Source organism: Amia ocellicauda, chromosome 9, assembly GCF_036373705.1.
Source record: "Amia ocellicauda isolate fAmiCal2 chromosome 9, fAmiCal2.hap1, whole genome shotgun sequence".
In the NCBI taxonomy this organism is placed as follows: Eukaryota; Metazoa; Chordata; class Actinopteri; order Amiiformes; family Amiidae; genus Amia; species Amia ocellicauda.
In genome coordinates this window covers 41,122,168-41,150,050 of record NC_089858.1, presented here as the reverse complement: position 1 = coordinate 41,150,050, position 27,883 = coordinate 41,122,168, and the positions used below count along the sequence as shown (strand labels likewise).

The window sequence follows — 27,883 nt, the reverse complement described above, 5'->3', positions numbered from 1 at the left end:
TAGTGTATTCTGAACACTTAAAAGACTGGAAAAAATAAGTGCAGCTTCCTGTTTGTGGCAAACATACAATAAAAACTGGCAAGCCACATAGCTGGATTTGCTAGAAATCAGTCTTGCAAGTGCTGACTAGAGGATAGAGGTGTTCGAGTGAGGTCTCTTGCCCCTTGAGAACAGAAGCAACTTATAGCTTGGCCATACAACCACTGTGAGAAGGCAAAATTAAGCAACTTGGGTCTAAGGACATGGATTTTTAAACATAAACACAACAAAAACAAAACAACTAAAAAATGGCTGGTTAATTTGTAGTGAAACTAACAGTAAGAGCAAGCTTTACAAACAGCTAGAAATGCACAGGAAGTTTGAAGTGACAGGGAACTTAAGAGTGTTACGTCATCTCGTTACCACAAGGCTTGCACAGTGCCTATTTAACGTACAAAAGACAAGACGAGGGAGGCAGTATCTGAAAAGGGAAAGAAGCGGACCCTAAAAGGCAGTGTAAGATGGACGAGGCCATTCGGAAACAGGGAATGCTATATTTGCAGCAGCAGAGGTTCGGGAAGGTAAGACAATCCATTATCTGAAACTTTCCTGGTTTGGTCTGCATAGCTCTTGCTGGTAGACTTGTTTGTCTTGTACTCTGCCAGCCTAGAGCCTAAGTCTGCAGCCCTCTGTCTTAGAGGTGTTAAATGAAATGAGTGAGAGAAATCAAATGGATCTTTATTTCAATACAACAAAACCAAACTAGTCAACGGCCATTTCAAGAAAAATATTGAAACCGTTGAGTCCTCTGTGCTTTCTACATGAGTACACAACTCTTTAGTTCTTATTTTTGTTTCTCTTATTTGGAAAAAAAAAGTTTCACATTATTAGGTATTTGAAGGAGCACGTGAAAGATGCATTTAGTGCATTGCTCTGTGAACTTTTAATTTCATGTATGGATTATTTTCAGTTTCCTTGAGTGACTTTTGCAGCAGCAGTAGCAGGTTCTTACCTTGATAAACTGCAGCCAAGTTCTTTCATACCATTCATTTATTTCATACCTGAATCTGGCTATCTGGAAAGCCATAATCATTGATTCCACTGAGTGTGGAGAATTTGCAGACTGAGGTGTCAGAAGGGGGGTAAAAAGCAGTAATAATAATAATATTAATAATAAAATACTTTAAAACCAAAACACACACTTGGAATTTTGAGTATGTGTCCACGTGTCATCTTATGGCAAATTGTTTCACCTTGGAAATAAATAACACATTGCTTAAAGTCATTTTACCAAATCAGCTGCATTAATAAAGAAATACAAAGCTTAGCGGTGAATTATGTAAAACAACTCCAATTAATATCTCTGCAAGTTTTCACCTTGAATTAAGTATTCCTTCAGTCTCACAAATCACCTTAATACTTTGGAGTTAACACGCAACTTAAGGGAAAATATACATAATTTGTTAACTAAATTACTGAAGGCGAAACTTAAATATCTAAGGCGTTTTATTTAATGGATCACTGCACCTAAGAGAAAAGCAGTTCAAAGCAAAAGGATTGCAGAAGCAAGTTGATATACCGGGAAACCATGAATATTAACACACAACAACAACAACAACAACAACAACAACAACAACAACAACAACAACAACAACAACAACAACAACAACAACAATAAAATGCTTCCAACGAATCTGAAACTCCCATGTATGTTAAGGTGAGAACTTTATATAATAAAATAATTGGTTTCCTAAGCATAATGGGAGAAAACTACACCTGTCTTGCTTTGCCATACCGGAGAATCTTTAAGCAGGAAGTCAACTGAAACAGATAACAAAAACATAAGAATAATCATGTTGACATCGCCACGATTACTTTGCATGTTTCCTCTGGCTTTTCTGAGCTTTTGACATTTTGTATAAAAGGAAAACGTTATTCTCTAAAGTATATTTGAAATTATTTCTCAAACTTTTTAGATTATTTTAGTGAAGACATATGGAAAGCTACTGGGAACAACACATAGTGGAAACATTTACAAAGATGTCCATACCAGAAAAATATGTATTGTTGGGCTTGCCGGAAAATATTGCAGTATGTGATTGAAATGATATAAAGTATTATACTTAAATAATATTAATAATTATATTCTGAGAAATGTGTTAAACTGAACAAACTTAAACAGAGTTTATAAAAGTAATAGTAGCACTGAGGATCGATCCCCTTTTCAACTACAATAGTTTCATGCTGTGAATAGACACCCAAACTGGTATCCCTTTTGTTTCTACTTGGTCTAATAATGAGAGATGTTAGCATTCCAAGGCTTGCTTTATAATATTTAAAAGAAAGTTCCCCCAATAATTTAAGGTCCTATTAATTAGTAGAAAGCGTCCCCTTCTAAAGTATAGAAGTTTAAACTGGGGAGCTATTTGTTAAACGGGGAAAACACACCCAAACTGGGATTGCACTTATACTTATGTTGTAAGTTGCCCTGGATAAGGGCGTCTGCCAGGAAATAATAATAATAATAATTCACCATGCAACAATTTAGTGTCTTAAACTGGATTGCTAGCATTCTGAAGCTTCCTTTCTAATATGTAAAAGAATGTTCCCACAATTATTTTAGGTCCAATTGATAGCAGTAAGCTATCCCTGTTAGGGAGGTATTTGTGAAACTGGGAATAGACAGCCATTTGACAACTAGTGTCCCACATGCCACAATGTTGTGTCTTAAATTGCATTATTAGGGTTCCAAGACTTCCTTTCTAATATTTAGAATATTTCGTCAGAATTGTTCTACTTTTATTTTCTACTTATATATTTTAAACTGCAGCACTGTAAAATGCTGAGGATTAAAACACAGCTTGGATCAATCGTTTCTCAATGTATGTTGCATTCGTACACTTGTTAATTAATTAATTTACTCAATATGACATTTAACTAAGACATTAATATGGTAATTACCTCTGAGTGAAAATCATTCAGTACCAATATTTATGTCCCTGTGATTATGCCCCCTAAGATAAATCAAATGTCAAATCTTGACCTGACTTTGTGTAAATATAATTTACTCAATGTATTGTTTTCTGTAGCCTATGTATTTCCTACTATTATTATTTCAGCAAATAATACATATTTATTCCCTTTGCCTAGTCCTTCTAGTGCTTGCATTTCTTGAAAGGTGTGCTATGATTACAAAATAGAAAACTGATTAGGTCACAGCATAAAATGTCAAGCTAATATTTCAGGTGTATTTCTTTTCTTTTCCACAAGGATGTATTATCTATTAATTCTTCTCTGTTATTTGGATGCCACATATCATTTTACACTGTTAAGTTATGTTTTCATTTTAATTGTCATATAGCAATATGCACATTGACATGACACAGACTTAAGTTCATATTGATAATAATGAATAATAATAATAATCAACTTATAATTGTCACATTAAAAACAGTACATTTGTCTTTTCTTGAGCGAAACATTACATGGTTTGGCAAATATGACAAACTGACCAATAAAAAGGCACAAGACTTCAAAATAATTGACTTTGGGTTAAAGTAGTTTTTATATATTTTTTATTGCCAGGGAGAATCTACCAAAGTTACCTTTTATGGAGTTTTAAGAAGAATCTTTGAGCTTACAATCACAGTGCTTCAAAAGTAAAATATTGAAATGGCTTGTGTAAGAGAAGGGGGACTTTTTTTCACCACAAACCGTATCTCTATGATGAGATTAAGACACTGTTGCTGAATGCATAAAAAGGGACAATTACACAAAGAAATAGACAACCACATTGCACGTATTTTGGAAAAAACACAACCAGAAAATTGTCTTTCCAGGCACTATGTATAAAACTATAAAGTTAATTTGCTTTATATTAATTCAGAGTGGAAAAGCTCTATCTGCCAATACAGTGCATTTGTGCCACTTAAATATGACCGTTCTTACTGGAAAAAACAAAAACAAAACAATTGTGGCTACATAGCTGTAACTGTTTAATCTATATTAACATTTGTGTGAACTTTTATTTGTCAAAGGTTGCATTTGTGAGCATTTCAATTTGATACATTTTACGTCAAAACACACACACACAACCTATATATTGTTCAAACTGAGTCTTAGCTGTGTGCAACAGTCCTTTACTATAAGAACATGAATAAAAAACATCTGAGTCCGAATAAATCAACGTTAGACTGAGATTTGGCTCCACATACCAGTAAAGGTTATGGTTAATGTGAAGGGGTCTAGGTGCCAGCACGAAAAGAGCTCTGCATGAAACCTAGCAACACAATACCCTACAAGTCTACAGAAAGGCTGCATAGTGAAAACAAAACACACTAAAAGTTTTTTTTGTTTGTTTCCATTTTCCATCAAAATGAGATAGTTGGCAGCCATTCTGACACATTTAAGCTCTGAAAAGTGGAAGAAACCATCTGAGAAGGGAAAGCAAAACACTTTTCATAACAGTTTCTAAAAATGTATTTAGAGAACATGGGTCGAATAAATTCCAAAACCCATACTGTTTCTCTAAAAGACAGATTTCAGACAAACATATGCTTTCTATCAGTAGTGTAGCATCAGTTGGAAATAATTTAAGGAATTCAATGTGCTTTTTTTCTAAAACTCCTTTTTTAATATAAATGCATTTACTTCCTGAAACCAATCCAATGGGTTTTTGACTGAGCAGTTTAAGAACTGAATTATATTTCTGGCACAATCTAGTACTGATGAACCCTGCTAATAAAAACTCATGCAGACATGTTTTTATTTTAATTTCACTTTAATGATTTGCGTATTGTAATTTGACAGATTTGGGGGAGATGTGAAATGAATGGGAAACAGATTGCTTTACGTTAGTCTCTGTCATTCCTTGGGACAACAGTTTTTAGGTTTACTTTTAAGTATATTCCAAACATTTGTTGACACAAGTAAAAAAAAAAAAACGTCCTTGTTTTATACAGAAGACATAATCCTTATTCTGTTCTTATGTGCAGACTAAACCCATATTTACATTTATTTACAAATCAATTACATTCATTTTAAGTTTCCAATTTTATTATAGAACACACACACACACATATATATATATTGAATGGCCTTTCTGAAAATGTCTTTTTCCACTTGTCCCATACAGAAATGGAGAAAGGTGTGGTCGATAGTGTATGGTGAGAGTACGTGCTCCATTGCCAGAATGGAGTTTTTCGAGTTCAAAGATGGGGGGAGTAACACAGAGAAAACGGACAAGACCCTCAGGAAACAGGAGAACAAGAAAGTCATCAAGCTGAGTGACTGCATACGGGTGTCCGAGGTGGATATAGAGGGATGCCCGAAAGACTGCGTTCCGTTCCTGGTGGAGACCACCGAGAAACTGTTTGTGTTTGCCACCGAGACCTCAGAGCTGGAAGACTGGACGCAGAAGCTGTGTGAAATTGCTTTTCCTGTAAGTTCACAAAAATGTTCTCCCTATTTAGCAGTCGCTATGCAAGGCCATTTTATTCCCACTGAGGGCAGAAGAACAAAGGCTGCACTTGACCAAACATGAGCAATTTGCCAATTGCCCCTGGTTTATTTGTTCATTAGGTGCCCTAACACACAATGCAGGAACCAATTAGCTTTGAATCAATATTAGTTTTTTTTTTTGTTTTGTTAGTTTTTTTGTATCAAGAGTAGACACCATTTAAAAAATGTCCAGAAATATAAGGTTAAAAGGTTAATCTCATTGATTGGGAAAGTTCTTTCTTACTGTTTCTGCTGACTTGTAGGTCTGGGTCCTTCCATTGAAAGGGCACATCAGCTGAAACCTGTGGAAGGTGCACTTTATGAACAGCAATATTATGTCTGTTGCTGAGGGAATTCTTGGGACGTGACCATTCAGTATAGTCCTTCCAGGCAGACTACTTCAATTCCATATGCATTTTCATTTGTAATTAAAAGCAGATCACGAGATCCACTCCTACAAAAGAACTCAATAGTGAGACACTGAAGTTGGGTTGAGATCAGTTGTAACATCTCTCTCCTGCAGTGCCACAGACTTGTTGCCAAACTGTGCTTCTCTGGTGAATTGCTATTTGCTATTGGGGTTCAATTTACATGTACATATTTATTTATTTTTACTAAAAATGCGGCTAGCTTATAGATCACTGCCCACTCCAGGGAAAACTAAATTATTCCTTCTTTCAAAATGTTGCAGTTCGAATCTAACAGTGTGGGTGCCAATCTGCTCATGGACTCTTGGCATGCCCGGCCTCTTCTGTGAAAGGAGCCAGACGGGAGCTTGCTAATAGGATTATACAAGGGACTCTTGCTGAAATCCGTAAAGCGTTTGGCTCCAGTAAGGGGCAGCTCGTCTGAACGGACTCTCAAAAAGCAGTCCCCCGCAGGAAACGTTAACAATCAAAACCATTGTGTCAGCACTGCCAGTCACATTACAGCCCAGTGCAGAGACAGACCTTTCATCCAGCAAGCATTCATGAGTGGCTGTGCATGGGCTAAACCTGGGGCCGTGAACTGTGTCTGTGCTATTTCGGTGCATCTCCATTTACAGCAGTGTACCGTGCTGTACTGCATGATGTATGAATCTACTACAGTGTGTTCAGGTCTTTTACTCACCTGATATGGCATCATCAATTGTTAGCACTAAGTTAAGCTTCAGATTTATTCTCACACTATACAGGTCAACTTGCCTTATATATTATTAATAGCTGTAGTTGTCACACCCTTCAATTCATATTTTGTTATAAATGTAATACTAATATAAGATTAATTAAAGATTTCAGTTGGCTGAACCAAGTTAGGACAGACAGGAGGTGTGTAAAATGTGGACTAACAAGCCATTGATATCTATGAGACATAAGGGCAAAGTTTCACACCCCTCCTGTCTTAAATGAGCTCACTTAAACACATTTTTAAATTTTCTGATCTTCATTGCATAAAAACAAAAATAAAGAAGCATCTTGAACACCAAAAAAAGTTTTATATTTTTATGAATGTCTCTAAAACTTGTAAAATCTAAAATGTTTTCAAACTCTTTAATAGTTAATTGTTTATATTACTTAACAATCTAAGTGGGCTAAGTGACAAAGTGGCCCATGCAGGACCACCCCACCTCCCCTTCTACTGGTAGTTCACCCTACTTAACCATAAACACCTTAAGGATAGGGACTTAATTTAGCAGGAACCCTCACACAATTACATGCCATCCCTACGCCGAAATGCAAGAGGAATTAGACTCCAACAAGTCAAATCACATACGGCTTGTGCTTTAACACCGCATGTAGCACTAGAGTACCCCCTGACATGCTACAGTATCATTTATGTTTGCTTTTTCTAATTAAAGAAATTTAACCATTGTAAAACAGATTTATTTACTGCATACACCATGTTAGTTCTAACAAAAATGATTTGCTGACTATTTTAATACGGGAAATGCTCAAGGCCAAAGCTCGATATAATGTGGTTTCACCTATAACGTGGTAAGATTTTAACAGGGTAGAGGTGTATTATAAATAATTCAACAAATAACATTGTTTCAGGTTTGTGTGGGCGTCAGTTCTTTTGCCCACTTTTGTACGTACCTATGAACCACCCATATGTGATAGATATTCATAAATACAACTGGAAACAGAGTACTCCTCAATATCAGCCTTGAATGTGAGAAATTTTATTGAAATTGAAAAATACTGACCAGTGGCTACTGTCCGCAAGGTAGAAGCAGGTATTCTTTGGGAAAAATAATACATCTGTCAGAAACAGGGTATGCAATTAACGATCGACAAGGAGGTTTAAAGATTTGGTTACACGTGTTTTTTCCATGGCATGTGGCTTCATGTAGATAAAGAAAAGAAAACTGGGAACTATAATAGACAGCTTTTTTGTTTTAGCACAAACAAAACCAAACTTGCTACTGTATAGAGAGTGGTCAACAAACACACAAAAGGGACAGGACGTTCAGTAGAATGTAGGGTGGTACATTGTGGTCTGTCTCTTGTAGCTGTGAAGTATACCACTAGGAAACATCACACGATTGTGCAGATGGAAAAATATCGCCCCCCCAAAAAATAAGCAAGAAACAAACAAGAAAAAAACATATTGTTTCAGATTATATTGTTTGTCCAAATGTATGTGTTGAGTAGGACTTTTACCTACCTCCTAATTTGCCTTTCAAAACCTCAATATAAATGCCAGCTTCTACTTTGGTAGGGGTCACTGCCTACTTCCCCAATTGTTTTAAATTAAAATGTGGGACACACATGTAAAGATGCTAATGTAAGGTGAGAAATGTCCTTTTGTTTCCTTTTGTCCTTTTGTAACCCAAATGGCAATGGGAGAGCTTGTATTGTAATGTGGTGACAGGAAAAATAATACCAGCCCATCTGGAATTTCTTACAGCCCCACAATTGGTACGACAAAACCCACATATTAACACAGCCTTTGTGTTGCATTTGATGAGATCGAGAAGACCAAAAGAAACAAAACCCTTGTCTTATTTGTGTCATGCAGATGAACTGGAATGACCGACCGATCCTGTTAAAAAAGAACAGCATCCAACGCTCAGTCAAGGCAGAATCTGCAACTGTTTCAATGGAGGATAACTCCCTGTACAACACACGAGAGAGTGGTAAGAAACTAAAACCATCACAGTCGGAGCCCTGGCATTCTCTTTGAGTGCAAACTAAATAAAAACCTCAACAAGCCACTCTGCTCATCTTTGGGTGCTCAATTGCTCCCGAGAACTGGTGACAAAAAAGGTACTTATGTATCATTCTGAAAATGAACCTTTGACCTTCAGAAAGTTACATTGACAGTCGGAAGGTGGGTGGAGGTAGATGCCCTCATGATGTTTCTTTTCAGTGGTTTCAATTAGTACTGATGTTGAAACTGAGTTTTGCACAGCACTTGCAGCAAATGCAATCGAGTCTGCTTACTCTTTAGGGGTTGAGGGTCAATGAGACAGTGTTTATCATTGTAAATCATTCTAAATAGGATGTTAGCTTTCTTGTCAGTTTTTGGAAAGGTATTGTAAATAATGCATGAGGGAGCTTTAAGTGTAACATGACATTCCACAGCATTGTGACCGTTTAAAATCAAAACAAGAGAAAGCTAATGGGTATGATTCAATATCAGTTTCTAGCTAAGAGTGAAGCCAAAAATCCCAATCTTTGCACACCCTTATGTGATACTGTTGCCACTTTCAAATGAATTCTACAGCTTGCCAGTAGCCAAAGAGGAATCTAGCCCTGAATTAATGGTGGCAGCTGCATTCTGAACAAGCTTGGAACTTTTCAGGTTTCAAATTGGTTGTACCAGTACTGTACAGTAAAGTTGAGTCCCAATTATCAGGAGGAAAGTTACAAAGCACAAAATTACTTATTTGAAATGCTAAATTCCAGGTCAATATAACAGGGTTATATAATATAGAAACAAACTAAAATAAATAAATAATACATTTCTGCACATATTTTCTTCCTTTGTATTGAATAAGATGTGTCAAAGAAAATTCTGCATTAAGCAATAATACCCTCTAATTGAGCACAGAATGACTAAGCAGTATCTGATAGTATTCAATTTCATCCTAATAGAATACTTTAGGAATAACAGACCTGGTTATGTACAGAAAAACAAAATGGATGAAAGATTTAAACTTTTTACACCACCACTTTTTAGTTAATGCAAACTGTATTCCATAAAGCAACTACCAAAATGTGACTAAATTGATTTTATTTTTATTTTTTTTGCACCTCTTGAAAGGAAATTAGTTTTGTATTCATGTTCACTGCATAATTACACAGCTGTGCAAGTTGAGAGAAACAACTGTAGGAAAAAAACACATTTGTGTGTGTGTTGCCTGTATACATTGTGCTTTGCCACTGCTTACTGTGTCAGATGGGCCCTGCCCAGTGGAAATTACACTACTGCCATGACTGATTGAGCCATATTTACACCTTTAATGTTACACTAAGTTAACAAAACAACAAGAATAATACAAAGAAGGTGGGAAGTGTGACATCAAACTTTTGGGGTCCTAATTTAGGTAAACACAATTTAATTTGTACTATAAATAATTTGGGTGGTAAATTTAACCTCGACGTAACATTTTTATGAATGTGGCATGCTAATATATCTTGTATCTTAAACTGTTCAATATTTCAGGAAAGTGGAGCGATACTGTAAGCACAAAAAATGCCCTGACCCTCATAACATTATAAGTAATTCATGTGAAGGTTCTGATTTGGCCTGTCTATTCAGTGATGACTCAGAACATGTAGAATGATAATGTGTGGGCAATAACAGACAACTGTCATTTGTCTGCAAGAGGAGATTAGTTTAGTGTTATATCTGCAAATAGTTTAAAAACAATAATAATAAATCCTTACTATACTAATTGTAGAAACATGACTGTGAGTCAGCTATTCTTTCCCATTATTGAAATAACCTCAAACTACTTGAAGCTATTTCAGTCTCCAATTGCAAATCATTGACTTTGGCCTGCATACTACAGGAGTAATGACAGATTTATTATTAATAGTGGCTTAGACCTAGATTGATGATATTCTTGGACTTCTTTACTTAAAGTAGTATTAGGATACCTAAGGTTAGTGTTAATAATGGTCACCGAAAGCAGCTCTACATTTTTTGGTAAGCAAAATCATGAAATCCTATAAGCTGTGACAACATTATGATCATGCAAAGGCAAACAACCAACCAACCCAAAAAAAAGCATCTTGTTCTTCTTTTCTTCACAGACTGTGATGTCTACGTAATGGAAATTATCAAAGTTTGGCGGCTTATTTTTCCTGTCTTGTGGCTGCCAAAGCTAGCACCATTTTTAGGCCTCTGTCAATGCTGACCAGAGGGATACGGTTATCACGTTAAAAATGTAACTTCCTGCCCAGTACACAACTTCTGCAAACATTATTCTGGCTCCTCTTTTTTGTGCAGGAGTAGCCATCTTGCTGTTTTTCTTCCCAAGAAAAGTGAAAGGGGGTGGGTGGGCATGTCCTGGACTACTAGTTTACTGTGGTGTGTTTCGTATGAACATCGTCTTCTTATTGTGTTGTTATTGTGATGTGGTTCAGGGCACTGTACTGAGATTTCAATCTTGTTTATGCCAGCAAGATGCATTTGTCATTTAAATTCAAGTATTTGCATCCGTATGACAACATTTCAAGAAAAGATTGTATTTAAAATGATATGCGCCCTTTTGCCCTTTCTTTGAGTTTATTACTGTAACTCTAAGCATATTATGAGAGCACAAAAACAACAACAAAATGGCTTGATTTGACTTAAACAAGTACCAGTACAAATACTTCTATTGCATCAACAAAAACTAGATGTACTACATTACCATTATCTGAGCATTAGAGAGATGCATGTCAGGACTGGGTAAATAGTTACAACATAACTTGCTGATTTAAATGCATACAAGCTTAAAATAGTTTATAGTGGCATGTTGGGTTAGAGGTGTAGCTTGTGTGGGCAGACATGTTTGGACTGGAGTGGTCATCTCAAGTACCGCTCCAAGCACCTTACCCACACAGCCTCAACAGAGTGACAAACCTGTTACGCCAGCAGAACAGTCCCCTCACATAATCTCACAGTCTTATATGCATTAAGAGATCTGTATCAGTAGCTTGCTAAGGTGATTGACGGAAATCTTTCTTTAAAATTGGCTCGGACTTAGCATTTATTTAATTGAAACTGCTCTCACCTTTTATGTATGTACACTGAATAAGCAATTCTAAGCTATGTGAAATGGAAAACACAGTAAGCTTGACATGGCATTAATAAAAAACTTTTTGATAATTATTAACATTCTCTATTTTAAAGTGTTTTTCCAACAAATCTGACATTGACTGAATTCAACAAAAACTGTGGGGGAGTTTTTCTTATGTCTTCCCACACAGTGACATTGCAAAGCTCTGTGAATTCATGTAAGTAATTCAAATAGATAGTAATATGAAGTATACTGTGCTTTCATCAAGTTGAGAAAATAATCACATTGGAAAGAAATTAAATGTGGTGCCCCCGTCTCGCTCTGTAAGCAACTTCTGTGATTGAATTACACAATAACAGTAAAGCTCTATCTGAATAGGAATCATACATTCTCGACACACATGCAGAAACAAAGGATCAAGTAATTCAGTTTAACAGTGATCACTGCAGGGCTACAGAACATGAAGTAAAATAAAGGGATCCCTTATGGGTATTGAAAGTAGTGAAATGTAGCAAAGAACAGTGGGAGTTGTTAAACTGAGGTTAAAACAAACAAACAAACATAGCTCTTTAATAAAGGGAAGTCTGGTCCTTTAGGAGTTTTTAGGTGTTTTCTTCAGGTCTCTATAGGACTGAGTTTACTCAAAACATCTGCTTAAAATTGAAAGGTTTCCCAGTGTTTATAAATAGATGACTTCACGTATAAAATCTGCTGGACTAGAGAGGACTAATGTTGGAGACTTCTGCAATAGAAATATTTATAGAAGGCAAGCACACACATTAGTATAAGCAATGTTACAGAGGTGGAGAAACAGACACCTGAGTAAAATTACAAGGGAATAACTAAACTGTGTTAGTCCTTATTCATAAGGTCAATGTTATACTTAATGAGTATAACACTTTATTCACCTCTACCCCCCCCACCACCTCGTCCTGCTGTAGTGAGTGCGGTGATGTCTAATGGCTAAAGTTAAATGTCATAGTAGCCGATTCTGTGTTACAGTGGCATTTGAATAGACTTGTAGTGACATTTTTGAAATGTACTTAGGGTAATACTGTTTGACATTAGGAAATAAAACACTGGAAATTCATCAGCCATTGTATAAAGTTTGTAGAGGTGAGCCAAGTTGATACACTAGTTGGGGGGTGGGGTGGGAAATCAAGTTATGCTGAATATCAGATCTGAAGAGCATTTTTGCAAGGGGAAGGTGACCGGAGATTCCGCAATGAGCTTACAGGATTGTTTCTCTCTCTCGGATGCTGTGCTGTGTCAGGTATTGATCGAACAGGTGCAAGCAAAGGCAGCAACACAGCAGCCCTCTTTCACAAAGCACACAACAGGAGCTGTCTTCTGCAAGATTACCAGGGAGAAGCGGATCCCCAAACCTATTTGGTTGAGCGCTGAGACGCAAAGCTGCCCCGCTGGTTGATCAGATTGGACGTGTCAGGCCTTTTCGGCTTTTCACTCTGGATCGGACATTGGGCACGTTTCAGTGCTGCAACATCAAAGGTGTCTGCCCAGGCTTGCCATTCCAGCTGGCCCACAGCGCAGGGAATTGCGAACAGAGCTTCTTTACAATTTGGGCTCAGTATAGCAGAAAGCATCATATTATCTTCAGCCCGACTGAATGTCCCTTAAAACAAAAACCCAGCCATTACACCCAAACTTATTTTTCTTTCTCCTGGTTCAGTAGCGTCTCACTTGGCTAAACGTACATTGGCAAACCTTTGACAGGAACTCAGGCATGGCATTTTATTTCTGCACCAAAAAATGACTTGAAAGTGTATTTTAAATGCTGACCCAAAAAAACAAAAACAAAAAGACAAACAATAATTTATGCGTCTTTTCCTTCCAGTGTGAGGTAACAATCTCAGGTGCTATGTGTAACATTGCCAGCTCACTGCAAAAACACATTTTTTTTTTTGTGCTGCTAAAAGTCTCAAGGTGATTGCCTTTTTACTGCTCTTCACAAAGTGGCAAATGTGTTGGTGAACAAGAGCACAAACAGACAAGGAATAACCAGAGACCATCATCCTTCTTGTCTGCATCTAAGAAGGTTGTTTAAAATAAAAGAAAACAATCAAACAAAAAGACCTGCACCTGTTTTCACTCAAACACAGTAGCACAGAGACAAAACCACACGTGGAAGTCATAGAATCTATTTTCTGCACAGGAAAGTTCTAATTTAGTGCTTCAACACTACAGGAAGGATGTTGGCTTTTTTGTTTCTCTCTGTCTCTTGTCTTTTTTTTAACTCTTGAGGAAAGGCTGTAAGATGATATCAAAGTCGACAGCTGCTGCGATACAATGGGTCTTTTGCGTTTTGAGTTTGAGAATGATTCTTGTGGCTTTCCTGCTCAAAGTGCAAAGACAGAAGAAAATAAAAGGAAAAAAAAACATAGTAACTGCTCCTAAGATATGCCCCCTTAAACAGGTGTGCAGAAAAACAAAGCAAAAGCCGACATCGACCAAAAAAATTTACAATATTTACAAGAAAGAGTAATACAATTGCATGCTGTATTTGCTTTAGCTAGCGATTAACTTGCCTTAATTCCTTTCTGTGGAAATATTGATTTGAAGATAGTTGCCCTGCAGCATAAGCTTTACAAGCCGGGTCAAATAGTGCAGAAATTAGCACTGCAGGGCTACAAATCATGAAGTAAAATAAAGGGCTCCCTTGCCAATTGTGAAAGTAGTCAAATGTAGTACAGAACAGATGGGGGTTGTTAAACTGAAGTTAAACAAACATAGTGGAACACAAGAAAGCATTGGAAAGACACTGTAGGTACTTTATATGTGTTGTTAAAAAATAGGACAGGGCTTATGTAACCAGCAACAGCTACAACAACTTAGCATATTTGCTGTGGTTAACCTTTATAAGAGCAATGCTGGTGCAAAAAGCTTTGCAAAGAGGTGCTGAGTCATTGAGATTCAGGTGCCCCCACATGACTAAAATAAGAGTTGACCAGGAGTCAGCATATGCTAGGCACTAAATGACTATAGTGTTACTATTCCTAATGCCCCGTTTCCACTGGCGGACGCCCCGGACGCGTCCAGGTTTTGTGGCCGGTTAACTTTCTGCTCCCAGACGCGGCCGTAAGCGTCCGTCACCCACTGAGGAAATCCTTCTCTTTCAGGAGCGGAGATGTGCGCTGGACTGCAGACAGACAGGGAAGAGATCAGAGACATTGTGTCGGAAGATATCATCTCAAGTGCCGAGTGCGATCACGAAGAAAATACAGTTTTATTAGCAGCATGGATTGAAAACCACGTACAGAAACAATGACTGCTTACAGTTAATATCCGAGTGCATTAAAAACTTGGATTTCACAGGACCGGTGCAGTGCCCTGACTAATTAAAAATAAACTGAAGGATAATAATCGGATCGTAGCAGCAGATTTTATTAATATTGTATGAACAGCTGGACGGTGTTTCAGGCTGTGTTGTGTGAATGGTGTGCAGGACAATCCGCAGAGAGAGTCAGTATGAAGGCGATTCAATTAACGTGTGCCCATTTACAAGTTAAATGAATGAATAAATAAATACAGCAGATCTGGGTTCCCTCTAAAAAATTAAGGACTGGTTTAATAAATGCGTCCATAAACGCCATGACTGAAACGTGCGCACTTTATTTAAATTATAACCTGCCCCCGGAACAATGCAGCTGATAATGTCAGGATATGAGGGTTTAAAGAAAGGTTAGCGGCTAAATGTAACACTGTGGCGGCCAACAAAGCCAGGGAGGCTTTTTGGGAGCGCATTGCCGACAGAGTCAATTCGTAAGAACAGTGTTCTTGTCATATGTTCTCTATTTTGTCTTACGGATTCTTGTTTTATTTGTAATATGATTGAGATGTAAGGACATGTAAAATAGTATATCTAAATATGTGACAACAATTAGGATACTTCAGTTATAGCCTACACATGGGCTACATCTCTGAAATTAACCAGTTACTCACTGTTATTGAATTAAGATCTACTCCCTAAAGCACCCAGGCTGTAGGGCTGCCTGTATGAATTGAATGCTATTGTGTTCACAATAACTTCATTCTAACAATCATTTCAGCTGCAGCCCCAGTGGAAAGCGCACCTGCAACAAGTCCGGATGAAATATAAAAATATTCTATCATGTGGTGTGTATTAATAATTCATGTGTTCACAGCAAACAGAAAAAGGCAGAGAGTGAAAACTGGAGGAGGGCATGATTCACGCATATTTCGGGAACCCACTCTTGGTCTTGGCTCAACGCCTAATGTGTCTTTAAATGTCTTGAACATAAGTAGGAATTTTAAGGACAAAATAATGTAGACTAGCCTATATGTCAGATCAAATACGATATGATCAAATACCTGAACACTGACGCTGTGAAATGACTTCATATTCACATTATCCCCCTCATGTTCTCCCAGGGGTGCTCTAATGGGGATATGCTTACAGTCAATTACAGTCAATTTGGATCAAAACCTCTGATTGATCAAAAAACGATTTTAACTCAAAATAAATTTAGTTTGGTCTAGATAAATACCTCAGTCATTGCCCATTTGGTTCCCCCTACATCCGGAGACTAAAAACAACAATAAATTCAGCAAGCAACCATGATTTCCTTATGACATGCTGAGTGTGTCTCACAATTTTATTTTCCTCCTCCTGTGCAAAATGTGCTTCCCGTTTTCTTGCAATCATTTTATGTTTCCAACTAAGCACCTGGAATCACCAAACATGTATTTGTTGAAAAAATATTTAAGTAACCTGTTTTACAAGCAGCAGTTGCTAATCTCCCTGTTTTCTGTCAAGGATCTAAATATGGACACAAGAGAGATGAAGTCAGAGTATGAACACCGTGTTGCTCTAGTCAGGAGCTCACTCTGATAACACCCCAGTCACAGACAGACTTGTGTGACATGCCTAGGAAACTCACTGTGATGAACACCTAAAGCATCACTCAGACAGCTGAGATCCACCCCCTTAACACAATTCATTAGGCAAGTGTTCTCTGGACTGTAGGACACAACATGTAACTGTGATATTTCAGAAGATGAATGATTTGGATTAGTGTAGGCATGGCAATTAAATGTATTTTATATTGATAGTGTTATTTTACCGATAGCTGTCCTGATACTGTAGTATGCCTTGCTGTAGCTTGTTTCTCAATGGAGTCATGATAATGCACTGTTTCAGTTTAAATATAAAAAAATCTGAGTCAGCTTTGAAATGTCTTCAAGCAGGAGAAGAAAAACAATTCTTATTTTTAATTTTCCCATTGCATCATGTTAGTTATTGTGGTTTTCAGTAAGATACGCTCTGTTGAGCTATTTATATGTTATAAAATGACTTTACACATTGGCTGTGCCTATATGCTGATAAAAGCATGTTGTAAGTCACTCTGGATAAGGGCATCTGCCAAGAAATAAATAATAATAATAATAATAATAATAATAATAATAATAATAATAATAATAATAATAATAATAATAATAATAATAAAAAGTAATGACAGTAGAGGTTACAGCTGGATTACAGTTTTAGAGTAACTTGGTTGTCTTTATTTAACTACAAAAGGTCTGGCTCTGGACCCTTATGTTGTGATTATGTTGATTTGAATCAAAAACCAAAAACCAATAAACCAAGAAAAGAAAAATAAGTAGATAAATAAATTAAGAGTAAAGTCTCAGACTACTACGAGGAAGTGAAGGCTGTAAATTGTAATGACTCAATTTATGCAGTGTAATGTATTGCTTTATCCCTTAAGTGTAAACTGATCACTTCTTTTTGGCCACGTGAGTAGTGAAGTCTTCAGTGAAGCACTTCCTGCTGAGGAGAAACTCGGACCCCTCTGTGTAACTATACAGCTGTAAGAGCTCCACAGTTTGTTTTTGTTTGTTGTTGTTGTTATATACACAAAGCATAAAAATAAATAAATAATTGAAAACAAAAATAAATGGCAAATTCAATTAAAAATGATCACTATTTAAAACTGAAGCCAGCCATAACCATCTTCATAAGTCATGACTCTTTTTCCCAGCATGTAAACACAGCCAATGATTATATAACAAATCCAGATAAGCATGGTGCCTGCTGGATAGAGATGAGTGTGGAAAATGAGGCCCTGGAGCAGTGTTCATTTTTGATCAAATTGGTCTCTGCAGGGTGAATGTAGGCGAGCTCAACATTAGTGACCTCAAACTGGAGAGACTGATGGAAAAAGGAGTTGCCCTTTGCGATTATGAACCAAAACAAGCGAGATTTTTAATAACATTGACAGGGCCTTGACTTTTTACCCCCTATGCCAGACTCCTCTTCCCACAGCACTCTCCCTTTCACAGTGCCAGTATATTGATTAGATTTGTATGACTTGAAGCAAACAGTCACACTCCCAGAGGCAGTGGTGAAATACACACCAAGTTCCTGCTGCTGACACGCTGCTTGCTGCGATCTGAAGTCTGCAAGTCTAACTGGTCTCAAGCAGAAATGTATGAAAATTCAATCCCCACACCCCCACAGCAAGGAAGGCACTGAAACATTCTTCAAGATACATTTGGGTGATTCTTTTAATTACCTGCAAATGTAAATTTATTTTAAGGCCCATATTTTTAGCAGAACTCATGTTGCTGCTGATAAGATTTCACTACAACTGAATTTAATTAACTGCCTCAATTAATGTTAAATATTTCCCTGGGTTTATTTTGGAGTCACGTGTAACTGTATATATAATTTGCCTAAGGATAATAACATTTTCAATCCTTTAATATATATATAAAACTTAAAACAGAAATGGATGTACAGAGAATCATTACAAGATCTTACCATACATTGAGATATAGCTTTTGTCTGTCAACCAAAGCACATTATAAATGGTTATCAGTGTCTGTGGGTAGCTGTGTATCAGACAAATTTAGGTCAATTGGGGTATACCACCTGATGGGATCTCTTTGCTCATTCGATAATTTGTTAGGGTTTGGGGCATGCAGAAAATGCAAAACTGCCAACACTAATTCTGCAGACTAGAACTGGGGAATAAAGACAATCTTCATGATCAAATGGGTTGGATGTGTGGAGTGGAGATCAAAAAAAGTAATATTTTGTCTCTTAAAGTGTATTCCTGTTGAGAAGAAAGCAAAGAAATGGAGAGGAGTTTTTAGCTGAAGCAAAAGCTTTTACTTTTGATCGCTATAGTATTTGCCTTTCGTTCCAAGCAAGCTCGCCGTAACTTCATAGGTATGTTTTACCCGATTTACTGGATCAAGCTATCAGCAAACTTTGCTGCAGTTTGCAAATGATATGAGAAGAACTGCACCTTGAACACAAAGAATATATCAAGGCTAATACATTATTGACTGTCAAATTGGAATATATTTAAATTGATTAAATAATCTAGACTTAGATAGGTAACTATCTGAGAGGGCCACTGGAGGACAGTATACCCTTTTACCCTTTAATTGCATGATAGCCCTGCTGTAAAGGTATGCCATTGTATTGTACAGACTTTGAAATGACACATGGTGAGTGAGGGACTCTCTCCCTTTGGAACCAAGGTTTTACTAAATAGAAATAGAAAATGCTTTTATGGTTTTGAAGCATTTCACTCACCTTATAAGGTAATTAGTCATTAGTAATTAGTTCTTATGCCAAATGTTCCATACCAGAGCTAGCAAACTGAATTTGCATACTGTGGTTACTAGCAAGAGTAGTCTTGATTGGTGTGCTGTATCATGAGGTCTAGCAAATTAACTCTCAGAATACATTTCCTGCAGTCACCAGACTTTAACAGCTTTGCATGACATCAGTCTATCACGATCAACAAAATATCTGTAACCATCTCTGTATATCTGTGTATTTGTGACATCGTATGTTTCACCTCAGACTTTTAGTATGTATTGCTCTCAACAGCACTGATCAAAACATATTTGCTAAGAAGAAGGAGGAAGAATTCTATAACATTTCAAAGGATGAGAACAGGTCCCGTTTGACAGCAATGTGTCAAAATTGCCAATTGCTTCAATAGAACAATAAGAACAATAATATCATCATCAACATAATTTAAATGTTAAATACATGCTAAGAATGACAGGTTAAATCATAGAGGGCTGGCATGCAAAAAGGGCTTGCGATCTGTAATCACATTCATTGTTTAAATGCTAATCCTATACTACCTATATCCAGAGGTGTAGTGGTAGGAAAAATGTAGCGGTCCCAATCAGAATCAATCAACATAGTTAAAGAAGATACAGTAACACCCTCTTTCCATTTCACATGATTTTATCGGTTATTAAAATATATATTATATAGCATCTTCATTATAAAAAGGATTTAATTGAACTTCTGCAGTTGCTGCTTTTTAAAAACTGACAAAGTAAAAACATGTCTACACACATTACACCCCAGATTACCATCTGCACAAGGACAAGGAAAGTGTCAAGGTTTCTCTTTTCTTCCCATACCTTTCTTACTTCAGCTGCAGTGTCTTTTCACTATCTGTTTCAGTTGTGGTTGATGTGGAACGACGCAAAGTCATTGATTAAATTTTTTTGTTACTGCTGTTTTATTGATTTGTTAATGCTGTTTCCAAAATATTGCATCAAAGATTCCTGGTGAGATTGTTTCCAACAACTCGTTGACATTTTGGACAACTGACATTTTACCATAATTATCACCTCACATAAACTGCTGTGTATTTTGGTTTGGATCTACCAAGGCTTGTACAGGTGTTGCCACCCGACAACTCTCATATATTCAAATTGGTCATTACCATTCTCGAGAACTGATTCTCGCAGGAGACTCTTGAGTTTCAAATTGCATACTTGTATACTACACTACGTGGTTTTGAGCATACCAGACAGAGTAGTATGTTCACACTGAGAAAGAAGACCAAATTAAGTACACTAATGACCAGGATGAGATCCTTAATTCAGCCAAGAACTGAAGTGTGGAATGATGTACACTTTTTGCACTCAATATGTCCAGGCAGAGGAAGAGGCCTGGCCAAAAATCAGTGCCGTCTGGCCAAATAAATACATGAACGGCCAACACCTCCCAAAATGTAAAGCACAATCGCACATGTTTCGCCTACCACTTGGGTTTGCCACGCCTAAACCTTCTCTGTAAGCAACCAATCCCCCCCACTACAATCTGCGATCGCTCCCCACCTCCACAATCCGCAATCGCACACACCCCAGCCCTTGACAATTCAGTATCAGACAGCCTTGCCTATGCAAATTTCTGCAGGAAACCCAGACATATTATTTCAGACAAAAAAACTGACAAGGACATATTTTAAATACATGTATTGATAATATTAAGAATATAAAATAAATATTATTTAGAATTGAGAAACATGCCACTCTGACTCCACTACATTCCTGTCTATATCCTTCACCACATTAAACAAGCAGGTGAAGTGGGAGATAACTGGTGCTTTGCCTAAGTGACTAATACTTTAATGCAATGTAGCAACGAAACTGAACATTTGACTTTTCATAAACAATTAGAAAAATACCTTGGATAGGTCTGACATTTTTAAATTTCCTTTGAAATTGAAAGTTAGGGCTTTTTGAAGTCTATGTAAAGAAAATAATAGTAATAATAATAATAATAGTAATAATAATAATAATAATAATAATAATAATAATAATAATTATTATTATTATTATTATTATTATTATTATTATTATTATTATTATTAACATTATTATTATTATTATTTGCCCTGTACCTGCAGGTTAGGCGATGTCTGGATGTGATCCTATAATAGATGAAGCGATTAATGCAAATGCATTGATGGGTGGATTATGTATATTTTATAATTATTCTTATTCATGAAAAGTCTAGCCCCTTCACCATCGCACTGGTTTTGGGTCAAAGTCATGCCACTCTTATAGCAATTTATCATTCACGCTTCTATACAAAGCAACCTACAGTGAGAAACGGCCGTGAACAGCTGCTTCTGAGTCACTTTCAACAGCATTTCACCTTAAGGATGGAGTGCAATGAAATGACACATCTTAGAGTCAGTGATAGGCTGAGCCTGACCTTGGAAAGTCCCTTAAAACAAGTATTGTATTTTAAACTAACCATGAGCGCCAATGTTTTTTTAAATATAAAACCCTTATCTATGAAGGATAAACATTGTTATAAGAAGGTTTTTTTAAATAGTGTTTTATCTGGTATTTACATTGACAAATCACATTTATTATTTTGTTTAAATCTATCAAACCTTGCACATATAGTCTGTAAAATCGAGGTATAGATGGTTAAAAAACATTATCAATCATTAAAATCCAAGCAACAAACTGCAAGAGTGAACAAGAAAACAAGTCTGTACTCTGTCTGAAATAGCGGTGTGTTTCTGTCCGTCTCTCAAGCAGTGAAGGAGTTCAAAGTTGTCATTCGCAAGACAGAGGCCACAGAAAGATGTCATCTACGTGGGACATACATTCTGAAGGCAGATTATGACAGCCTTAGTCTGAAAGACGTGAAGTCTGGAGAAATACTCTACACTTGGCCCTATCGATTCTTGAGGAGATTTGGGCGAGACAAGGTGAGCGTAGCTATGAAAATGTTCTGCAGATATATCCAGGAGATACAGGTAGCCAGCATCCTACCATTGAAAGTGTTTTAGCAATAGTTTTTACAATCATAGTATAGAGAATTACAGTGTTTGGGTGGGAGGAGGAGGGTGGTTATTTCTACCAGGACAAAATATGAGGTCCGAACATCCAATCTGCAACATTTTGTAAAGCAACAGATTTATGTATGCCTTTGATTGGGAAGAGTATGTGCATGGGTACTTGTCCTTTACAATTAGGTTTGCTTTACTTTTGAGGGAATGTAAAATTGTACATGAACGGACATATGCAGAAAACAAATATCTGGCAGAAGTTGAAAGTGTTAAAATAATTGAGCTGCCCGATATGTAATTGTTCAGAAACTGAGCTCCATGTCTTGTTTGTATGTCACTGCAAGGCCTTCTATGAACAGTTAACATCCTTACTGTCTTCCAAATACCTTTTGTGAATCAGTCCTTCGTGTATTTTTTTTTTAAGGTTACATTTTCCTTTGAAGCCGGACGAAGATGTGAGTCAGGTGAAGGAAACTTTGAATTTGATACCAAAAATGGCAATGCTCTTTTCCAAGCCATTGAGTTGGCCATCAACGTCCAAAAGAGCTCCTTTGCAAACCACAAAAAGGCTCCTGCTGGCCCAGAAGAGGACCATGTGGCCTCTCCCAGATCTCACGGAGGGGGCAACGGTGGCATTTACAGTCTTGTCAATGATGCTGCAGGGGAAATCCAAGAGAGGTCTGCTGAAGCCTTAACCTCTGGAGTCAAGAGCTTAACCCTAGATTCCAAACCACTGCCACGGAAAGCCCAAGTCAAGAACATTGCTAGCTGCCCAATCCTTAAGCAAGATGACCAGACCTACTCCCAGATCTCCCTGATTCCTGGGCAGCAGGTGGACCCAGAGAAGGACAAAGGCCCACCTAAGGGGCCACCGAAGCCCAGCGACCATGATTCCGAGTACGCTGTGCCTTTTGACACCATTGCCAAAAACTTGTCTGCCACTTTCCGGTCTTTCTCGTTGCCTGTGCCGGATGACCCCGAACCCGAAAGGGAGTCTTATGTGGCTGACATACAAGGCCCCGAACCTCTCTATGACTCCATTGATGAAATGGCTGTGCGGAGCAGATCCAAAAGCCTCAAGCCCACCTATACGCGAGTAGAACACATCTATGATGAGCCCGAAGGATGTGCGGCAGCGGCAGCATCAGTACCTCTCCCATCTCTCTATGATGACCCAGAGGAGATGAAAGGCTTTGCTTGGAAGCTCCAGGGTACCCCGACGGACCCCGCGGGCCACGAGTATCCCTACAACCCTAACATCGATGACTACGCTGTCCCAAAACCTGCAAAGAAAGCCTTCCAAACAAGCAACTACAACAATGGCAGTAAAGATAACAAGAACCTGGACACCACTTACGATAACGTGATGATCAAATTCAAGGACAAGGCGGATAAGACACACACTTAAAAGGTGACCAGCCTGGCTTATCAATGTATAAGGGACAGTTTGAAAGTGTCTGCACCTCAGAAAGTGTGCAATGAAGTGAGTGGAATCATCGCAGGGATGGTAGAATTGAATACAGTGACAGGAATAGCCAGGGGTCTACATCACTTTTGCAGAAAGGATCTCACATGCACGGTACACATCCTTTGTTTAAGTTCACATTGGCTTGCCTTTAAAGCAAACAGCGCATTTTCTTCCTCTCTCTGAAATGTTCTGCGGCCCTTCCAACACACTTGCCTTCAGAACTTGTTGCACAACTTAAATGGAGGAGATAACATGTTCAGCCAGTAAATAATTCCAGTTGTTCCAAGTGTTCTCTCTCTTAACTGCTTAGCAAGCCATCAGGGTGGAACTCATTTATCCATTGCTGGCCCACATATGTACCCGTGTATGACTTATGTTAACCCCTGTAAATAGATTTCAAAGTGTCAGTGTCAAAACCTAAATTAAATAGAGGCTGCTTCTGCTAATCACTCAGAAATAAAGACCAACATTAACATTAAGTCAAAACATAAAGCAATCATTGATAATTTCTCTATAATTCAATCTTTATAAAATAAAATGTGATTTTATTTTTTCCACTAGAACGTATTTATTGTTGACTGGACAACCGAAGATTTGACTAAGGCATATAACTTGTACCCACAAAAGCTTGATGGGTTTCCATTGATTAGAAACAATTAATAAAATAAAGTACTGTTTGTAATTTTCTATAGTATTCTATAGATTTTCAAGAATGTGACTGTGACACCAATAAGTCAGAGGTGTTTTAACATTCAGTTCAAACTAAGTAGAGGTCTGTTATTTCACAGTGTATGGCCTTAAATTACTGTATATACTGTATATATAGAAAGAGAGAGAGTAAAATCTACCTGGTCTTGCATTAGGTGAAAGCTGATGAAATTGCAAACTTTAATGACCAGAAGTAGCTTTCAAAGATAATGTGATGTTATGATGTCGAAATGTACAAACTACAAAGCAGAAGTAAAATATGAAATGTTGTAAATAAAAAATAAAAATGCTGAACAACCTAATATGTTTGACCATATGAATCATCTGATTTATAAAGGCAAAACTGTTTTACATGACAAACACAATACCTACTAATTCGGACTGAGCTGCTATGAATATGTTTTAGTCGCTGCTGTACATCAAGTGAAAATGAATAATTTTGTGTAAGGGTTTTTGAGTTACTGTAATTAATGGGTTGGAAGTAATACATGTAACACTACTTTTGATGGATATGCTGCAATTTGATAAAGTTTTACCCCCATATTTTAACTATGAGGGGAATAAAAATCATTAGTTTTGATAGATATGGCGTAAAATTCAAACAGCTTGGCTTACATTTGTCACCCAAACTAAGTTATAAGAAACACACACACTACTTGCAGTTTTAAGTTTGAATCATTGACACCATTTATCAGCTGATGCTTCTTCGGTATGATTCTCTTTCGTTCCTCATCTGCCTTTGGAGAATCTGCCCAGTTCTAAATGTAAACCTTCAAACCCTTCATTTGTAACAATGTTCTTTGGCGATTCATTTAGTTTAATGAATATGATTTGTTATACATTATACTTGTAGAAATCAAAGGAGCAACAGTCTGAGGTTTACACAGCCCTGGTCTTTTCAGTTCAGTCACCTGGAAGCTTAACAGCTGTCTCAAAATAAAGTTGGCCATTTTGTGTCCCTTCTAGCATCATGACACAATATATCTCTGATACTGTTACGTTCATGGGGTGCATGGAGTGCAGGGCTTAAGGCAATATCACAGAACAGGCAAAAGGTCTGTGGCTGGTACACACTATATCAGTGGTTCTCAAACCTGTCCTGGAGTACCACCTACCCTGCTGGTTTTTGTTTCAACTGAGCTTTTAATTACTTAATTGAACCCTAGTTGAACTAGTTGTCTAATAAATGAGAAAATGCTCAGAAATGCTGCGGAAATTGCAAACAAGACTTTGCAAAGAAGACTACAAAGAGAGGTGTGTATATACTGAGGGAAGGGCAGAAGTAACTGGGGACAGGTGTTAGTTAAATGATTATTAAAGATTGGGCAATGATTCAATAACAGCCAGAGAAAGGGAGATTAGAACTGGTGTGATGGAGACCTCTGGTGGTGATCTGAGTCATATTGTGGGCCTGACAGATACCAAGAAATGGAAAACAACCAAAAGGAGAACCACACAGAAGCTGGGAAGAGGAGATCTGAAGCTTTGCTGGAGTAACATGAAAAAGAGGTAAAACACATGGGGAGGTCTTCATCCATCCATCATAAATTAGATAGAAAGATAGTCTGATTAGTCCCCAGATCAATGGTAGTCAATAATAGTCCTGGGGGCTCATCAAGACTTGAGGTTTGTGTTCTACCTAAGTTCTCAATGACTTATCAACTAATAATAACCCTTCGCTTAGCAAAACGGAGCCAGTAAACAGTTGGTTCCAGGTTATAAGCAGATGGGGATGTAATGAGACCTGCAGGACTACAGCCCTCCAAATCCAGGATTGCTCATTGCCCTACCTTCTTTCTTGCCATTAGAATTCCCCATCCACTTAGAGACCAATTTCATTTTTGCACCTTCTACAAATTAAGATATTTTATTGCCTTTTTTAATGAGATCCCAGAAACCTTATGTCCGTCCTTTGGAAACTAGAATATAACAGGGGCAGCTTGATTAATTAGAGTGGCTGATTTCAAGTAAATTACAGCCATTTATAATATAAAAAGAAATGAACACTTATTAAGTAGGTTACATGCACACGTTAACAGCGTCATTAATCAATGCAGCAGCGTCCTGATAGGGATTTTCACAACTGCTTCGTCTCCTTATTAAATAAATAATAAGGGCGGCAAAACTCTGACATGGAAATTATTTCTAAGCTGGCAGATAGAGAATGAAGATGTCACTGGGCTGTATTAATTCATCTGGCCTGTCATTTGTACTTGTGTGCAAAGCTTACCTTCAAGGATGTAACGGAAAGTCATTATATTTAGGTTTCTTAGTTTTTATTGCCACTTCTTTATTAAAAAAAGACTGCGTGGAGTCCTTACAACTAGGAACTAGGAACTGTTTTGCCTTCTAGAGGACAACATATCAACAACCTAATTCAAGTTGTTAAGGCCTATTATGTAAATGAAACACACTTTCGAGCCCATTTAGAAACCTTTGTTCATCTTCGGTCAGCACTTTACAAACAAACAGACTAAATATATAGATTATTTGGAATCAGTTCAAAGACTAGATTAGCTTCTAGTCTAAGAGGATTGTCCCACACAGAAAGACTACAGGGAACTGAGTCTCTTTTGTTTTGAATAGAGACAATTATGAAAGGACTTGAGCTTGAAAGGTTTTGGCACAGTGAACTGCAGTGACTTTGCAATCAACAGTGACAAGTAGAAATTAAGAGGAGTATTAAGAGGCTGAAAACAGGAAGCACAGGTAGGATTGTGAAAGTCAACAAGTAAAATGACAAAGGTTGTAGCTTTCATTCCTAAAAGGACAATAAGGGTTTTAGTTCCTATTCTGTAAATTTCAGTTGAATGGGGTTCCCAGCAGGCCTTTTATGGTTAAAAGTAAAATAAGTAAAACCCATCTTGATTTCCTGGAGAAGGTGCTCTCTATCCAGAGAGTGAGCAATCTTATGGATGTATGGCCAGAGATTGTTAACTCCTATATGTATGATATATCTTGCTGTGTTTTCATACATTTGCAGTCCTCCCAGGGATTTTGTTTAGTGTACTGTGCATGTTGGCTATTTCAGTCTTGAGGAGTGAGTCAACTGAACTGTTAGAAGTCACCAGCTTGCCAGTTCCACATGACACATTTTAAAAATAAAATATAAGGCAAAACATGCAGTAGCTTTATGTCTTCACCTATACTAGCATTGAAGAGCTGGAAATTACAGGAGAACATCCTGCACAATAAATCAAGTTGAAACGCAATCTAAATGCAAATTAAATAAAATTCTGAAATGCAAATATATATGCTTAAACTGTAGCTGCTAATATTTGAAAGACAGGACATTTCATTTGATGAGAGAGAGAGTGAAAGAGGGAGGGAGAGAGAAAAGTTGTTTGCAATTCTTGAATATGAATTTCCTTAAACAACTTACTGATAGAAGTTTAAAAA

General features: G+C 37.3%; 1 protein-coding gene across 2 annotated transcripts; it reads left to right on the top strand.

The window, feature by feature from the left end:
* Positions 1–396: 396 nt before the first annotated feature.
* dok2l (docking protein 2-like) lies at positions 397–24,786 on the top strand. 2 transcript variants are annotated; one of them, XM_066714484.1, is made up of 5 exons: positions 397–560; positions 5,114–5,419; positions 8,479–8,596; positions 22,055–22,227; positions 22,733–24,786. In XM_066714484.1, exons 1-5 carry the CDS (start codon positions 501–503, stop codon positions 23,714–23,716), a joined length of 1,641 nt encoding a protein of 546 aa, XP_066570581.1. In that variant the 5' UTR covers positions 397–500; the 3' UTR covers positions 23,717–24,786. The 2 variants fall into 2 exon arrangements, with proteins under 2 accessions (XP_066570581.1, XP_066570580.1); XM_066714483.1 differs by having other exon boundaries at positions 22,052–22,227.
* The last annotated feature ends 3,097 nt before the right edge of the window (positions 24,787–27,883 follow it).